At 39.5% G+C, this 17,061-nt stretch overlaps 1 protein-coding gene across 2 annotated transcripts in view; it reads left to right on the forward strand.

The window, feature by feature from the left end:
* Positions 1-3,804: 3,804 nt before the first annotated feature.
* Positions 3,805-17,061, forward strand: part of ebf1b (EBF transcription factor 1b) — a 97,845-nt gene continuing 84,588 nt past the window's right edge. For both annotated transcript variants that reach the window (XM_079486275.1, XM_079486276.1), the window contains exons 1-6: positions 3,805-4,443; positions 4,932-5,088; positions 5,861-5,924; positions 6,798-6,853; positions 13,413-13,486; positions 16,149-16,217. In XM_079486275.1, coding sequence (XP_079342401.1) covers positions 4,310-4,443; positions 4,932-5,088; positions 5,861-5,924; positions 6,798-6,853; positions 13,413-13,486; positions 16,149-16,217 — 554 coding nt within the window. In that variant the 5' untranslated portion in view covers positions 3,805-4,309. The remainder of the gene's footprint in view (positions 4,444-4,931; positions 5,089-5,860; positions 5,925-6,797; positions 6,854-13,412; positions 13,487-16,148; positions 16,218-17,061) is intronic.

A 17,061-nucleotide genomic window follows, 5' to 3' on the forward strand; every position in this document is an offset into this window, starting at 1 on the left:
ACATGTAGTTTGTGTTTATATTTGACTTTTTATCTTTCTGCAAAGATGTTATTTAAATGTTTGAGCTTCGAAACCGAAGCAAATTGACCGACTCGTGGTGCCCGCCAACCCCCTGGTAGGTCACGTGACTGAAAACTATGAATACAGTCAGATTAAGATGGATGGTCATTACGGGAAGGAAGTGCATTTCAGATTTTATCTAACGATTATGAGGGCACACAAAAAAAAGAATGACCCACATTGATGAACTATTTACAGTAAAGCAGCAATATTTCATGAAAAATTGTAATACTTATTCTTACGATAACGCTCATACTGGAAAATCTGAGTCTGATGAATTCAATAGCACCTTGAACTTATTAACTTCATGTCTGGTTTGGAATGTTAAAGAGCTTGATTCATATTGGACTGATGTCTTGCCTGATCCCCATTCATTCAAATGCATTTAGAGGTTAAGTCCAGTGTTCAAAAAAACATCACTAACCAGATCAGTCACTGTTTTTTGTGGAAATTATATTTCTATGAGGCAAATATTTTAGAAAAGCAACAGACCCAACAGTCATGCATGCTGCTAATTCTTTATAATTGAATTATGAATGAGAAGTGCGTCTTCAAAATAAAAGCGGTGTCAAACAAGTGGCTGTTATTTAAGGACGAATGTGATACTGTGCATCTCTCTTTGAAAATCTGAGTAAAATGGGTCGTTCCAGACATTGTTCAGAAGAACAGCGATAGAAAATTGATTAGAGAGGGGAAAAAATTTAAAGTGCAGAAAATGATAGGCTGCTCATCTTAAATGATCTAAAAGGTTTTAAAGTGGCAGCCAAAACCAGAAAAACGTGGAAGAAAACGGAAAACTAACATTCGAATGGATGGAAAAATTGCCAAAATGGCCAAGACTCAGCTGATGATCAGCTCCAGGCGTTCAAAGGAAGTCTGATGTTACCTGTGAGTACCGTAACAATTAGAAGTTATCGGCAAGAAGCCCCCGCAAAGTCCATTGTTAAAAAAACATGTGCCGGGGAGGTTACAATTTGCCAAAGAACACATGACTGGCCTAAAGAGAAATGGCGCAATATTTTGTGGACTGATGAAAGCAAGACTGTTCTTTTTGGGTCTATGGGACGACCCCCAAACACTGAATTCAAGCCACAGTAGGCCTACACTGTGAAGGCAGTGAAGCATGGTGGCGCAAGCGTCACAATATGGGGATGTTTTGGGCATATTTATCGGATTCCGGGGATCATGGATCCGTTTTAGTACATTCAAATACTCAAAGATGTCATGTTGACCAATGCCGAAGAGGAAATGCCCTCGAAATAATTGTTTCAACAAGACAACGACCCCAAACACATCAGAAAGCGAGCCGCATCTTGCCTCCAGAACAACAAGATTGACGTTATGAAGTGGACAGCCCAATCTCCGGATCTTAATCCATTAGAAAACTTGTGGGGTGACTTCAAAAACGCTGTTTCTGAGTCAAAACAAGAAATGGAGAGGAATTGTGGTTTGTAGTGCAATCGTCCTGGGCTGGAATACCAGCACACAGCTGCCAGAATTTAGTCGACACCATGAAAGCAGTTCTCAGAAACCGTGGCTATTCAATAGCTATTAGTTCAGTGGTTCACAAGAACGCTAAATCTACATTTTTCATTTTATACAGTAAATGTTTGACTTTGTAATGAAAAATGTAGACACGGCTATATTTTTGAGCAGCCTAACATTCCCTTTTCTTCACTTTCTGTAGACTAATAACAAATGTGGTGCTTTTGTCTTCATGCGTTGATTTAGTATAGAAGTGCAGTGTTCCCAATGCACTTGTGTAATGAAATAAAAGTTATTCTAAGGATTTTGAGCTCTACTCACCTTTTTAAACACACGGCTCTATCTATATACACAACTCTATATAACAGACACACTTTGTCAAATGTGTCTCCCCAACTACAGTTCAGGCTAGATCATTCAACTACATTGTTTTCGCAAGTCACTAGTATACACCGAAATAATGAACTAATAGGAATTTGCCACTTCAGTTTGAGCATGAATCTGTGTTTTAAACTGTCCACATTCATGCACATTGAGGCACTTTAAACAATTAAAGTGTGAAATCCAATGAAAACGAATTTGAAACCAATACAACTTTAGGTGTAGTTTTCTGTTGTGAACACACGATGGCACTGGTGTATCATGGTATTGTTTTGATGGTTTCGCTTATAATTAAATATCTTATTCAGTAAATGTTATTTTGGGGAACTAATAAACTTCAGCTTGAGAGTATATATTATTACATAATCGATCAAGTGTCAAATGGTTCATTTTACAAACTGTATAAGCTACTGAAAACAAGTCAGATTGAGTTAACATGTAAACACGGTGAAACTTTGTTTGTTGATTTTAATCATCATTTGAAAACATCCTCATGCGTGTAAATAGCTTATTTATTATTCTTTATATATACGCCATTGGGTCTTTTTATAAATCGACTGTACTTAAAGCACCACTTTTCTATTTGTAGGTTAAATGTCGAAAAATCTCTGGTTGAATCTCTATGACATTGACCTGGGACCTGTAGAATGAACACCACACGTAAAGTAGTAATAACTATAATAAGTTCGTGTCACTGGAGATGTGTGAACGTGTGTTAGTTTATTCCGGCTCAGATAAATAAAGAGGTTACAGTGAGAAATGTTTTGCGTTGTGTGTTTGTTTAATGCGTTTGCTTATGGATGGGTTGTATATATTTTCTACTTTTTGTTGATTTATTTACAAACTAGCCTGCGCTGATCGATCGTTGACTCTCAAATGTAAACCATTATAAAGACAGTTCAGATCAAATAGTCGACCACAGCATTGTGAAGATCAACGTTTCGTTAGAAGGTTGCATTCTGTGTTATTGCGTTACTTGGATAAAAGAAGAAACGGACCAAAATGATCCTTTTTAATTTTCCTAAATATGTAAAATATTAATCTATATTGTCGATCCATTTACGACAACACGAGTCAGTCTAGGAGTACAAAGCACTGTGACTGTTTTGCGTCGTACATTTTGCGTAATGTACAATTATTTCTTATTGTGTCTTCTATTTCTTTTCATTTTAGTTCAGATTTCCGCGCTCACAAAACAACTATTATTTTGTCCGATATGGACATCAAACAAACGACACACTGTATAAAAATCCAGTGCTTTAAATCACAGCAAAGCGAATGCGCATTAAGGAAAATCAAATGAAACGTTTATGTGAATGAGGAAAGACACGTTATCCTATTTGGAAATTGAATATTGGTGAACGAAATATTTGGCTGACTGTTTGAAAAAGTAGCCTACAAGGTGTAATTTGAACTCTTGTCAATGTAAAGAGCAAATGCAATTGTCATACATTGTGTCTGAACGGAATGTGTGGACAGTTAATAAACAGTGACATAAAATCTGTCCGTATTAATGGCTCTTATAGGTTTTTATCTCAAGGGCCTTTTACCCCTTTACACGTGAACATTGCCGAAAGTGTTTTATTGTCAAGCCGACAATTACTGCACGGCGAAGATCTCAAGATGGATCGATACAGACTCAATTTTCCAGAGGTTTATCTGTAGCGTCTAACTCCAATCAGCCTCTTTTTAACGCTCGTGTAATGCCTTCTGACAAACTGATGGAAAGGGTGGATGAGAGAGAGAAAGAGAGAGAGAGAGAGAGAGAGAGAGAGAGAGAGAGAGAGGATGGGAGCGCTGGTTGGGCGGATCTGATGCTGGCTTTGCCTTCGGCCCGCCTCTCCCGGTGCCTCCTTCAAGCCTCTGGGGCTGGTGTGCTCGTGTTTAGTTTCCTCTCATAGTCAAAGGAAGGATTGATTCCTTTGGGAAGGGACACAAATCACTTCAATTTGAACAAGAGGGGCATTGGCGCTCCAAGGATATTGCGATCTCACATTTACCTACTTTCGCGTTTTCTTTTTTCTACTTAAGAAAGATCAGAAGAGTTGAGGGGAAAAGTTGTTAGGGAATTATGATATTTCATATAAGATCTGCCTAATCGTTCTGTGTTTCTAAATCAGTAACGCCAGCTGGTCCCAGGAAACATTACCAGTACACTGACGGCACATTTGGAGACACCGCGTCTTGTTTCCACATACCTTGAATATATCGCGGTCTCTTTCCCCTCTTGGAGACGACGGGACCTGTGCTTGTTTCCAAACTCTTTTCAATCTGAGCGCCGAGCTGTCAGATCTCTCCCTCTCTCTCTTTTACGCACGGGAGGTGGGCACCTGAGAACGATATCGCGCACCGACGGGACGGGAGTGTGAGAGTTCCCGTTTTCATGTTTGGGATTCAGGAGAGCATCCAGAGGAGTGGGAGTACTTTGAAAGAAGAGCCCATCGGAGCCGGCATGAACGCAGTCCGAACATGGATGCAAGGTGCCGGGGTGCTGGATGCGAACACGGCCGCGCAGAGGTAAGAGACCCCCGGGGCTGCGTCTTCACCTCCCAGCGCGATGACTCCCACGGAGCGTGGACTGATCATGCTGCTGGGGTTTGGTTCGGAAAAGCCCTACCAGGATTTATTTTTTCAGGATTAAGCCCTTTATTCGCTTTTCGTTGTTTGGTGAGCTTTGATGCGCTCGTTTGGATGCAAAGTTTGGGTACTTCGCCAAAGCTCACCTTCTTTTGCATGCAGTCACATCTTTAGACATCTTAACACAGCTGGACAGGCAAACCTTTGGATTTGTATATAATATTAATACAAATAATAATACTATTATTCGTTTCAATCACAGGTTAAATATTTCGCAAATGTTATAGCTTTAGTTGTTGTTACACCTCATATTGCGGACAACAAACAAACAACAGCTGACAATGATAAATTATACATTAAATTACACGTCCACAACAATATCTATAAGGATGTTTAACATGGATCCTTTTTGCGTGTTTCACCCGCAGTGGAGTGGGGCTGGCCAGGGCGCACTTCGAGAAACAGCCGCCCTCAAATCTTCGCAAATCCAACTTCTTCCACTTCGTTTTAGCGCTTTATGACCGGCAAGGACAACCAGTAGAAATTGAGAGAACATCTTTTGTTGGATTTGTGGAAAAAGAGAAGGTAAGTTTCCTAAATAAACTTCAAAACATTATTATATTGATTTTTAGCATCACGCTGTAAACGGTGCACACGTGCATATGTTTGCCTTTATATATAAATACACAAACTGTATTTCTGTGTATTTTAAAGGTGTGAATACAATCTTAAATAAGTAGCTTAAATAAATGTATGTACAATAAAAAAATTGTATGTATTTGTCTATGTATTTATTGTGAACATTAATTAATATATTGTGCATTATTGTGATCAAGAAGTCATATAATATAATCCTATTTTTCTTTTAATATTGCCGGATTCAAGATACGCTTTTAAGTTAAATTCGTATAGTTAGACTAAGGCTGATGATTAACTTTTAATTCTACAAAAATGGTAAATTGGCCTACAATTTCTCTTTTAATATAAAACAACTCTTATGTTGCCTTTAACATGACACTTATTTGACTCTACATTTTATCCGCACTAAATGACATATTTACATATTAAAAAATATTTTAACGTTATACATTTATATGCACATAGGCCTACATAAAATTAATTCACCATATATAACACAACTTAATACTGCAACGTTTATTAATTTTCCCGTCGTGTATTAAAAACAATTCACCTGATAATATCTAGATTTGCGGGGTTCATTTTGTTAATAAGATTTAAACAAAAACGACTCACTGCATCCAAAATCCAAGAATGGACCCAAACGTTACAATTTTGTTTCGCGGGGACTGTTTACACTGTGTTCTGAGACCTATTGTAATATTATTTTTATGCCCAGGAGACTACTGGAGAAAAGACAAACAATGGAATACATTACAGACTGCAACTTCTTTACAGCAACGGTAAGACATTTCCATATTTGCGCACCATGCATGCTTGGATTTGCGCACTTTCCCGATGCGGGACATTGATCGGGATTTGCATTTCAGTCATTTTCGAATATAGCAGCAGCAGGTGCCGTCAAGATAGATGTCAATTTTACGAAGATTGGCAGTGATTTAAACCAAGCAGTAAAACCATCAGGATCGTTTCTGTCTAAACAATTACACATAATTGGCTTAACAATAAACAACTCTTGTTTACCTCATTCACACAAGAGCGCGACTCTTGAAATACGTCCTCTTTCGGAGGAATGTTATATTTTAATTCATTTATAATTAATTCGAAGTTTAAATCAATTAGAAAGCAATTTCCGACCGATAAATATTCATTTCTGATGTGTTTTCCGTCGAGTGATTCTGAATGGATGTGGATTGATCGTGTTTATTAATGTATAATCTGACAAGCTGCCTATCATCTGTCTTCTGGTCAGTTTCAACATATCCAAAAGAAAACTCTCCTCTACCTCTTGATCAATTTTACGAAAGCCTTTTTTACAACTATGAATATTTTTATTTTAGCTATAAGAATTAATTTGACTTGCATACATATGTATATGTATATGCACATGAGCAGGTGTGTTCACTGATTTTGTGATATGAGTAATCTAAATACTCTTTCAAATGCTTTATGTATTGTTAATAGGAACCCATGCCAATATTACAATTGGACTTACATATTGTGCAGTTTGCCTGGTGCAGTTGTCAACATTTACAATTACAGTGCATTGTAATGCCAGTCTTAATGTTAACTGTGTTTATTAAATATGTTCCTACAAATATAATGAAAAGCAAATGGTCTCTCCCCCTCATGTCAATTGTGTCTTTGTGTTACAGGAATCAGAACAGAGCAGGATTTTTATGTACGACTAATTGACTCCATGACTAAACAGGTAAGGGTTCATCTCGTATGTTACACCACCATCTGCACATGTCACCGGGGTTAATTCAAACAAGCTGGGGCAACAAGACACACTAAAGGTTACTGTTTCTCCCCCGCAAAAATGAATCTCGCAGTGTAATGGCCACAAATGCGTTTCTTTATACGCCCCTATATCTAAAGTGGGACATTTTTACATGCCCAGTGAATCCGGCACCATTTGGTGTCCCGTGGCCTCTTTTGGACGTTGTGTACACAAGAGACTATCTAAGTAGCACTTTCTGTTCATATTCATGCACGTGTGTGTTGCTCATTGGAGGGGTACAGATGTCATGCTTGGCTGCCTCCTGAATGCTTGCTTGTTTTATTTCTGGTACGTACACTATGGTAGAGCGGTGTTATTAGTGTTGCCTGTTTCCTGTTTGATTGTATCCGTCACCGAAGACATGTGCGGCCCTGGGCTAGTGTCTGGGTTCAGATGGTTTATAAATAGCGGTGTGCAAGAGAAAGAAAAGGTGACCCCAGATCAGCCCTCACTGGATTGTCACGATTATCATTGTGATTTCCCACAAAGTGTTCATTAACCAATCTCTATTTGTTAGCTTTAAACCGAGAAAGGGTCCACGTGAAGCTGCGGTCTCTTAACTTACCCACGGGCCCATGTCGCTCCAGACTAAGTCAAGTTGCGGGAGCTTCAAAGCACGTTAAACCCCAGTAGCTGCTGCTTTGACAGAGCGAGTACGGCAGTAGGTAGAGGAGCTGTTGTTTCCTAACTATCGCTTTGCGACGCTTCGTGGGAGGACATGGCACTTTTGAGCGAAGTGTCGCTGAAGCGCTGTTTATCAGTGTCAAGTAAAAAAAATAATCACCCAGACGCCTCCGCTTCCCCCGTTTGTAGTTGTTTGCCGGCAGTTTTCATGTCAGTCGGCTCGGAATATATTTAGCACTTGTATTCATTATTTTTTCGCAGGTAATAGAACACGTGTAATGGAAGTCACAAGGAACATGTCTGTGATCACATTTTGCTGCCGTGTTGTGTGTGGCAAACTTTCAAGCTATGGTTAAATGACTCACTTACGGTTGGATTGGAAGTGTGCTTCAATTCAGAGATCAGGGAATGGGAGACAGACGATATAGAATTCTGGTCTCCGCCACAACAACACAACTAGTCAACCCAAGTGATATATTCACTGCGTGCGCAGTATGGTTGGCGTATGTCTTTGATTTTCTCAGGTGAATGAGAGAAGGGTTCGGGATCAGATGTGGTTTCGCTCAGGGGCAGTTAGACCCGTTGAGTGGTGAAATGAGACCTGGATACGGGCTGACCACAGGACGGCTACAGGTGTTTCCGCCCATGTTGCGGCTCTGGCTCAGTTTGAAGAGTGTGCACTCCTGGGAATGGAGCTCGGATGAGCGATTGAAAATCTTCTTTGCTATTCGTTGGCGGTCATTATCAGGTTACAGACAACCTGAGTAATCTTCTGTGATCCTTCGGTGTCCCCCGACGACTGTCCATGATCGCTCGGATAGGTAGTTGTGTGGGTCTAGTTATTAGGATGCGAGTTGGCGCAGAGCTTTTGAATTTGGGAATAAAGTGGCATCTAGTGTGTTTCAGTGCTAAGTACGGCAGGATATTTTCAGTCGACCCCTCTGTTTTGGTGGGAGAACAGCAGCTTTAGCAGGGTGTACTTTTGCTGTAATAGTGTTGAGATTTGTTGTTAGTGCTCTTCGAGTGGTTACAGAGCCTGTTATTGTGTGGCGAGACTGATTTAGTGTTGAGTCTTGCTGCGTGTTATTTTGGTAGTTGCTGTCATGGCCAAATGATTAGCTTCAGCAGATACAGTAAACATCTCAGTGTTTGGCATTTACATTTAATTTACGGTTCATTTTGTTGCTGTGGCGCAGGGGTTAGCAAACATGCTAAGAATCTGACACGTTGTGTTTGATGCTAATGCGAGTGATTCATGTTTGAATTCCCTTTATTTGTCATTCCTGCTTCCTCCCTCCCTTTCTTTACATTATATTTTAATCTTTTACAGTGCTATACTAACCCGATCATGCGTACGATTATGAAACCCGCAGTCAGGTCTTCTTCTTTGGGGGTTTTTATTGCTCTAAGGGTATGTTAAACAAGTAGGGATTTTCAGATGCCCACTTGAGTATGAAGACAGTATACGTTTTGTTTTTGTTTGTAGAGATACTGTAGCTGTCCACTGTAGTGACGACTAAGGATACACGATAAATTATCAAATATATCCCCATCAGCCGATAAATGGTAATTTTTATGTTATGGAAATTGGTCGATAATAAAATGTAGCTGATGTATTATAGCCGATAAATCATTAATGTTTCCTCTGGTTAGACTTCTTCAGCTGCACGCTGCTCACAGTCAAAAATACAGTACAGTGCTGTCTTTACTTACTGTTATTAGTAAAACATTGTTTGTGTAGGTACAGTATGTAGATACAGTATTTATGAATGTGTCAATTATAGGAACAAAAGCATATTGTTTGAATCGGACTGCTGTCTGAATGCTTTCTGTCTTGAGACCTGTTAGACTTGTGGCTTTAAAGAACATCTTTCTGGGTTGCTCGGGAAGAACATCTATCATTTGTTTATTAAATAAAATATAGCAGAAAAGTTTAAAGGTTAAAGAATCTTTAACTAGCGTAAAGTAGGCTTGGTACATGATTTTCAGGGGAAAAGAGAACGAACCTGGTTTTCTGCAGTGCAATGTTTTCAAATAAAAGCAGTTGTCCACTTTTGCCTTTTGTTTAAGTCATAGGGAATTTTATATTCATATTTAGATACTGTACATCGACCAATATATCGGTTATCTGCTTCCACTGTTAAAGAATTATCGGTTAACGTTATCTGCCCAGATTAACATATGCGTGCATCCCTTGTGACGACTATGAAAGAGTAAAAAATAGCAAAAAAGGGGAAGTTACAGTTATACAATATTGTTTAATTACATATGCGAAATCTTAAAAAAAAAACTATTTTTGTTAACTATAAATACAATGCGTCATGTTTAGAGACTAGATTAAATCTAAGATTAAATATTACTACAGGTATGTCATGTTTCATTTTGTAATAATGGAACCCACGAATGGGTTACACACAACATAAAAGAAAGTAAATGTTGACTTAACCTGTCACTCTGTAAAATTCTGCTTTGTGATTTTGTACAGATCGTGTATAAAACAACATAAGTTAACTTGCATTTGACTTGAAATAGTACCTTCAATATTTTTATTTAGTGCACACTACACCACAAGCTGCATGCTCTTATCTCAAACTCTTTACTTTTGACCCTTGTTTTATTTTTCATTTAAATAGCTCTCTGCCATCTCTGCCATCTCCTCCTCGCTATCGTATACCGTGTGTCCGCCTAACTCTTGTTCTCCCTTCCTTTTCTCTGGTTTCACAAACTTAATATGTGAACAGCTGATCAGGGGTGGGGTGGTATACTTGTGTATATGTGAACGCTTCTGTGTATGTGTGTGTGTGGGAGAACAAAGGTGGAAATCAGTGCCAAGACAATTTAAGGTAGCACAGTGGCCTGGGAAAAAAGGCAGCAATGGTCTTAATGGCATGCTAACTGATGATGCCAACTGTCTAGAATGCGAGTTTCCGTGTATTTTTAGCGCCTTGTTTGCTTGCTTTTGATTTCATGTGTCACATCGAAGCTATTGAGGAAAACAGCAGATGAGATATGAAAAGTATGCTTGTTGAGATGAAATATGTATTACAAGCCATGAGAACATTATGTACTTATTAATGTGCCTCCATCGCACTGGGTCATGCACTTTGGGAATATACTTCCCAAAATATCCTGAATGTAATGTTAATAGTCTTGTTTTATATGTATGGCACTTTGTCACGTTTGAATCGCTGGTGTTTCATCTAAATCAAAAAGGATGTAGGCCTATTTCCGGCGTTTATCGTGGCACTTCCTGGTCTTTAGATTTGTATTCAAGATGGCACAATTTAACTGGGCTATATTTCCTATTTGCTAAACTTAAAACCAACAAGATACAAAAAGACGAATTATTTTTTCTATGAGTAACTTCTTATTGTTAAACGGCAGACGCTTTTGTTAAAAAAAGTTATTTTTAAGGCGAAATGAAGGTCTGTAAATAATATTTTTTATGTCTTATCGCCTAGAGATATTCTACAAGAAAACTTGATTTTCTTAAAACATTTCTAATGCTTTCCTTCTGGAATATTTATTATTATTACAATCATTATTAAACATTTTTGATTCGTTTCATAATAAATATCTTATTATATTACTCTTATATCATACATTACTGTTCCCAAGCACGGCTCAAAGATGGGCTGAGATGGATTCTGTGTTTATAGATAGAAATGCGAAGCAGGTCTTTCGGGCTGGCAGACAGTGATGCATGCTGTGTACTTCTAGAAGACCTTGGCCCCCATTCCCTCAAAGTGAAGCAAAACCATCTGAACAAATGCTTCGAGCTTGCCAGCTCCAGCACCGTCTGTAACAATATCACTTTTCAGCGCCTTTCTGTAACGTAAAGTACATCAGAAAGACACCAAACAATGAACCAATGTATCATCCGCCTCTGGATATTTCGCCCGTCAAATGATCCTTTTCAAGGTTGATATGAAAACTTTTTTTTGCTGTGTTCAGTTAAGGTCAATGTGACAACTTTTTGATCCTGGACAGGTTTGCTGAATTACATGGCAGAGACTAATGACGGGACAGATCCGTTGCCAGATCCAGAATCTTAGCAAGGTGACTCGCTTGGCGTCGTCGAACGCGGCATTGGTTGGAATGGCATACCATGTCCAACATTCGGCTCGGGCAGGAGGAAAACACACAAGGCTTTGCCAGCCTGGCAGCTCTCTGTTTTGCGTTAAGGAGGGGTGAAAGCAAAGCCGAGAAAATTTGGGAGAAAATTGAGGGGCCATACCAGATGGTGCACCGTGCTCCAGTCTGGCATCCCAACTGCTCTCTCGCACCCACCTCATCCCCCCACCGCCCCTGTGCCACACGCCAACTAGGGTTTGGCACGTCATATGCTAGCGTAGGTAGCATGCCAGTGAACGCATAGGCACTTACCAGGAAGCAAGAGATGTCCTGAAGAGATGTAGGCATTCCTAGTGGATTTAAAACGACGAGTCATTGAAGCGAGTCAAGGAAAATCTTTCTAGAAGGAAGATTATTTGTCAAAGTTTGCTTAAGTTCAAAGCTATGGTCCAATTTAGTACTCAGTTTTTTATTCAGAAGAAAATATTTTGTTGGAAAAATTGTGTTACACTAGTTAATACGTTAGCTAAGATGAACTTACAATGAACAATACTTCTACAGCATTTATTTATCTTAGTTCATGTTCATTTGAACATTTATTACACAATTTTGAAAATCAAACGTTGTGACTGTTAACACTGGTATACTGGTAGCTAAAATTAACAAAAAGTAATCAAATTAAAAAACTACATTAAACCTTGTTAGTTCATGTTAACAAATACAACCTTGTGGCGTTAACGAAAAAATAACGTGATAATAATGGTATTTATTTCTGTAGATGTGCGACACCAATCATTGTCATTGTTTTCATCATTACCACTTGCAACTCGAGCTGCGAATCACGTTCCCTGTCATCTCCTCCACCTACAACAGGTGTTCTTCGGCTTGCTTCCCATCCCTCAAGCCTTTCAGATCTGATGCTATTGTATCGCTGAAGCCACGAGCACATGCTACCACACCTCAACCTCTAAACACTTCATTCCGTGCAGTGAGAGTAATTATAATAGGAGCAAGATGTGAAAGAAAGAGCTTTAACTGACTACTGTCGCTCTTCTCACCTTCTGTTTTTCTTACGTAATGAGCCACAGCCCTGAGTGGGGTCAACGCTCTGGACAGACTGTCCACAAATACTGGAACAGCTTTGACGATATCCCACCACACATGCTGCTATTTATTAAATAAGACCTGCCCAGCATGCCTTGAAAACAGCATTGTTATCTTACACGTCCTCTCTGTGTTTGTGTTTATTGAGTAAAACAGGTGTCATAGCTATAAATATGACAACGTGATGGTGGATTGATGCAGAAAATGTTTAGTTTTTTGTTTATTGTTTTTGTTATGTTTGTTCATTATTGACATCCAAATGCAACGCTAATATGATGACTTGCCCTTGATAGTGCACTTCTACAAGTTGACTAGTCTTGTTTACAAGGGCGTATCCAAATAAAATGAAAAAAGATGATGACTCGTAATTTCCCCCTCCGCCTGACTACAGCTATAGTGACAAGCAAATCATGTTTTCTTATGGCTGACACATTTTAAGTCTACTGGGTATTTAAAAATATACACAATAAGTTTTATTGCAAAATATGTCTATTTAAACTGCTCCTATCGAGCCATTTAACAGGGTCTTTGATTTGATGAACACAAGGAGTCCGTTTTGTTTAACCACAACCTCCCTCATGTTTCACATGCAATGTATGTTTAGTTTCATTGCCTAATAGATAGAATTATGTTGTTTTTATAAAAGGTCCTTACTGTAATTTCTGTGTATTTTTTCTGTTTCCAGGCAATCATCTACGAAGGTCAAGACAAGAACCCTGAGATGTGCCGTGTACTCCTGACTCATGAAATCATGTGCAGGTGAGATTATTGTTATACGGCTACTCATCAAACGGTGTCCCGTCCTTTTAACATGTCACACCTGGTTTGAAAATATACTCTCTGGTGCTATATTATGTTTTGATATCATTTATAATTGCTCTCATGGGAATTCAGTTTAAAAGTACAAAAACAATATATGAAATGGGCGCATAGAGCTGAATTCACACCGACACTATCCAGGTCAAACCCCCTGTGAACAACAGAAAGAAAAAAACAGGCACAATATGACTTTTTCTATCAAATGTTATGTATTTAATTAAAATCCAAAGATGAATTTGCTTTAAAGTAGGTTGTGAAGATCGACTCGTGCCTATTTTTAGTGGTATTTTAACGGTCCTGCCCACCCCCGGAACCCCCCTAAGAATATCACCCTGATATCTGGTTAATTAGGACAAGCAGAAACTCATTATTCAATCTGAAATTTCAGTCCGCTCCGCTAACAAATGTGCTCGGCTGCACGTGGAGCCTATGAAATAGACGGCAGGTTTTACCCGTGATGTGTAGCAGAACATAAAGGAAAAAACACAGGAAATCGGTTTTAAAAAACACATTCAATCGGTTTTAATGCTTGAAACCGACGCCGTCCCCATCCCCCCATCCGCTTTAATCGCGGATACACATTTGCTCGTGTGTACCTCAAACGCCGCCGCAATTATAAGCAGAAAATTAGTCTGTTCACCATTAATCAGCTGCACTAATTGCCACGCACCACCATTAGCCATATGGTGTCATGCCAGCTTGCAAGTGTGGGACAAAAGTGCTTATTCGTCTCATTTTCACAAACTGGAAAGGGGGGTGCAGTTCTTGAAATGCGCCTTAGGATGTTTGTTGTTTGTCATGAAACTGAACGAAATCGCTCTTCTGATTAAAGTTGTCGCAACACAAATCTAACGTCATGAATTAAGGAACCGCATGTTCAAAGCGTGGCTCCAAAATTGACAGCAATGACTGCGCCCAGCTAATTACGTGAGCCGATTTGGACTTTATTTTCTTCAAAAGCCACAACAGGAAGGAAGCGTTGAGATCTAAGATGGGATTTCCTTCGGCTGTCCTAGGGGAGGAACTTATCGAGACAAAGATAATAACATCCCCACCTCCCAATAAGCTGATATGAACTGATATATAATGTAATTAGCGGTGGTTGCTAAAGTTGGCATTAATGTTGCCATTGTGCATTCTTTGGGTTAGAGATTTGTTAAATTATTTCATAGATTTACATTCCACAAAGCACCCAAACAATGCAAGGCACAGGGACGTTAAGGAGACTTGGGCTAGTGCCCACCTAGCAACTGCCCTAGCAAGTTTTGCACTTCAGAAAATTAAAATTTCCACTTCACAGCATTTTTCCACCGTAGTTTATTTGACGATATGTGTCTCAATGTACTGTATTTGAATAGTCAAGGTTGCGTGTTTCACGAGAGGCTGAACCGTATCTCCCATGGGTTCTGCCGGATCTGATCATTAGACTCTTACAAATCTTGTGCCTGCACTGTATAAATACACAGACACATAGATTCGCAAACACACACACAGAGGCACTGCAATCCCTTGTTTCGGTCCTTTGGGAGGACACTGACCTAGTTGAGGAAACCTTGCAGGAGGAGGGGCAATGGAGATAGAGATGTGGATCCAGATAGATTTTAGCCCTCTTTTCATGATCATTTCTAAAGAAAGACACCCACACATTCATCACGCATACCTAAAAATGATATAAATAAAATGCGTAGAGTTCCTCATGAATATATGTGGTACATCTCGAGATACGATCTCCCCAACACTCGGAGCCCATGAATGAACGATACATCTATTGATACGTCTGAAAACCGTGTCATAGGAGAAAACAGGGGGCTGGGAAAGAGGTAATAAGAGAAACGTTGAGGCGGGAGGGTGGAAAAAGAGCGAGTTGTAAGAGGAAGAGAAGCTAAAGAGGGAAGGACAATGGCAGGAGTTTCATGTGACAGTTTTGTTCCCAGCCCTTCTTCAGTGTCCTGCTGCCATCTGTGCGGCAGAAATGTGATGCCGGTGGTCTCTCCGAACCACTGCTGAAGCCCCTCACACACCCTACATGTATATTCTGTCCTTGTCAAGCTCCTAGACCTTCATCAACTGATCTCAGTGTCTAGAAATCTATACAAGCGTTGCACCCATGCTCAGCCTGTATTGAGTGTGCCATTGAATTTAATATTACGATTCATGTAACTAACTAAATGTATCAGTATCGACAATTTCACAGTATAGGCAAGTTCAGTAATTGATCTGCAAGAGAAAAAGGTTATGTGAATGATTTTATAGTGCCTTGTATGTTTAGGACCTAACCCTATTCCATCCACAGTAACCATCAGTATTTATGAAAGGCATCTGACGTTTGTATAAAAAGAGAAATACATACCTACAAATGTATGAAGGGACATGTTTAAGGTCAAAGTTGGAGGTTAAATGTGCAGATAGGTGAAGGACTTCATGTATCTGGCACGCAAAATTTCTTATCAAATTTCTATCATTCTGTCCAAGGCATGCAAAAGGACGTTTAAATGGTTGTACTGTTGTGTATCTCGGTGTGAATTGTTCAGTCAACAAAAAACCATTAGAATGTGCAGTTTGTTAAACTGGTCTTTTTGTCTCTCTTTTCTTCGGCTTTCAGTCGTTGCTGTGACAAAAAGAGTTGTGGGAACCGTAATGAGACGCCCTCCGATCCCGTCATCATCGACAGGTAGGAATCTCTCTTTTATTAACACTTTCTACTTGTCCGTGTAGGTTTGTACGTCTGTCTTTCTTCTTTACTGTCTCCGATACTCATTACTTTGTTATCATCATGCGCAGCTGAAAGTTGCACTTTGAACGGGGTTGATACTCACGAAACATGCTTTCAATCCTTCATCTCTGAGTTTAGTTCTAGTCTTGCTCCAACACACCTGTATGTCATTTTCCGGTAATTCCTGAAGACCTTGTTTAGCTGTTTCAGGGGTTTTCAGTTATGGTTAGAGCTGAATGCAAAAGGATTCGACACACTTGCTTTAAAAGTTATTCCTTGGATGTTCTGGATTCTTTCACGGCCTGGTGTGTACGCTGAGTCATGTGTACAGTAAGTTAAATGCCGTGTCAAGTTGTTTTTTTTAAGCACCCTTTGAAATTCAGGAGGGCAATGGTTGCGTACCACGTCCTTTATTGTGCGATCAGGATTGGCTGAGCCCAAACTGTTGATATTACTGTGTTATTCATTGATGTCTTTGCTTGAGTAAATTACAGGCTTGAAATCTGGTTAAAGGCTTTGTCTTTGTGTTAAAAGTGTTTAGTGAGTAATTGCTTCTGAGAAGAGGTCTGACAGTAAACATGTAAGCAATTTAGATAATATCTACATGGTATGTACTTCAAATTGGTAACTGGCCCGCTTTTGGATTATGGTGCCTCCTTTCAGAAGTTACAGAAGACAGTATTCCAGCCCTCTTAATCAAAGCCACATGCTTTGAAACAAAAGATGGCAAAGACCCCCGGTCCCCTCTGTCCTCACTACCCTGTTCTCTCCATTTCACTCCATCCCCCGGGGCATCGCTTTC

Source organism: Barbatula barbatula (assembly GCF_947034865.1).
Source record: "Barbatula barbatula genome assembly, chromosome: 22".
Taxonomy (NCBI): Eukaryota; Metazoa; Chordata; class Actinopteri; order Cypriniformes; family Nemacheilidae; genus Barbatula; species Barbatula barbatula.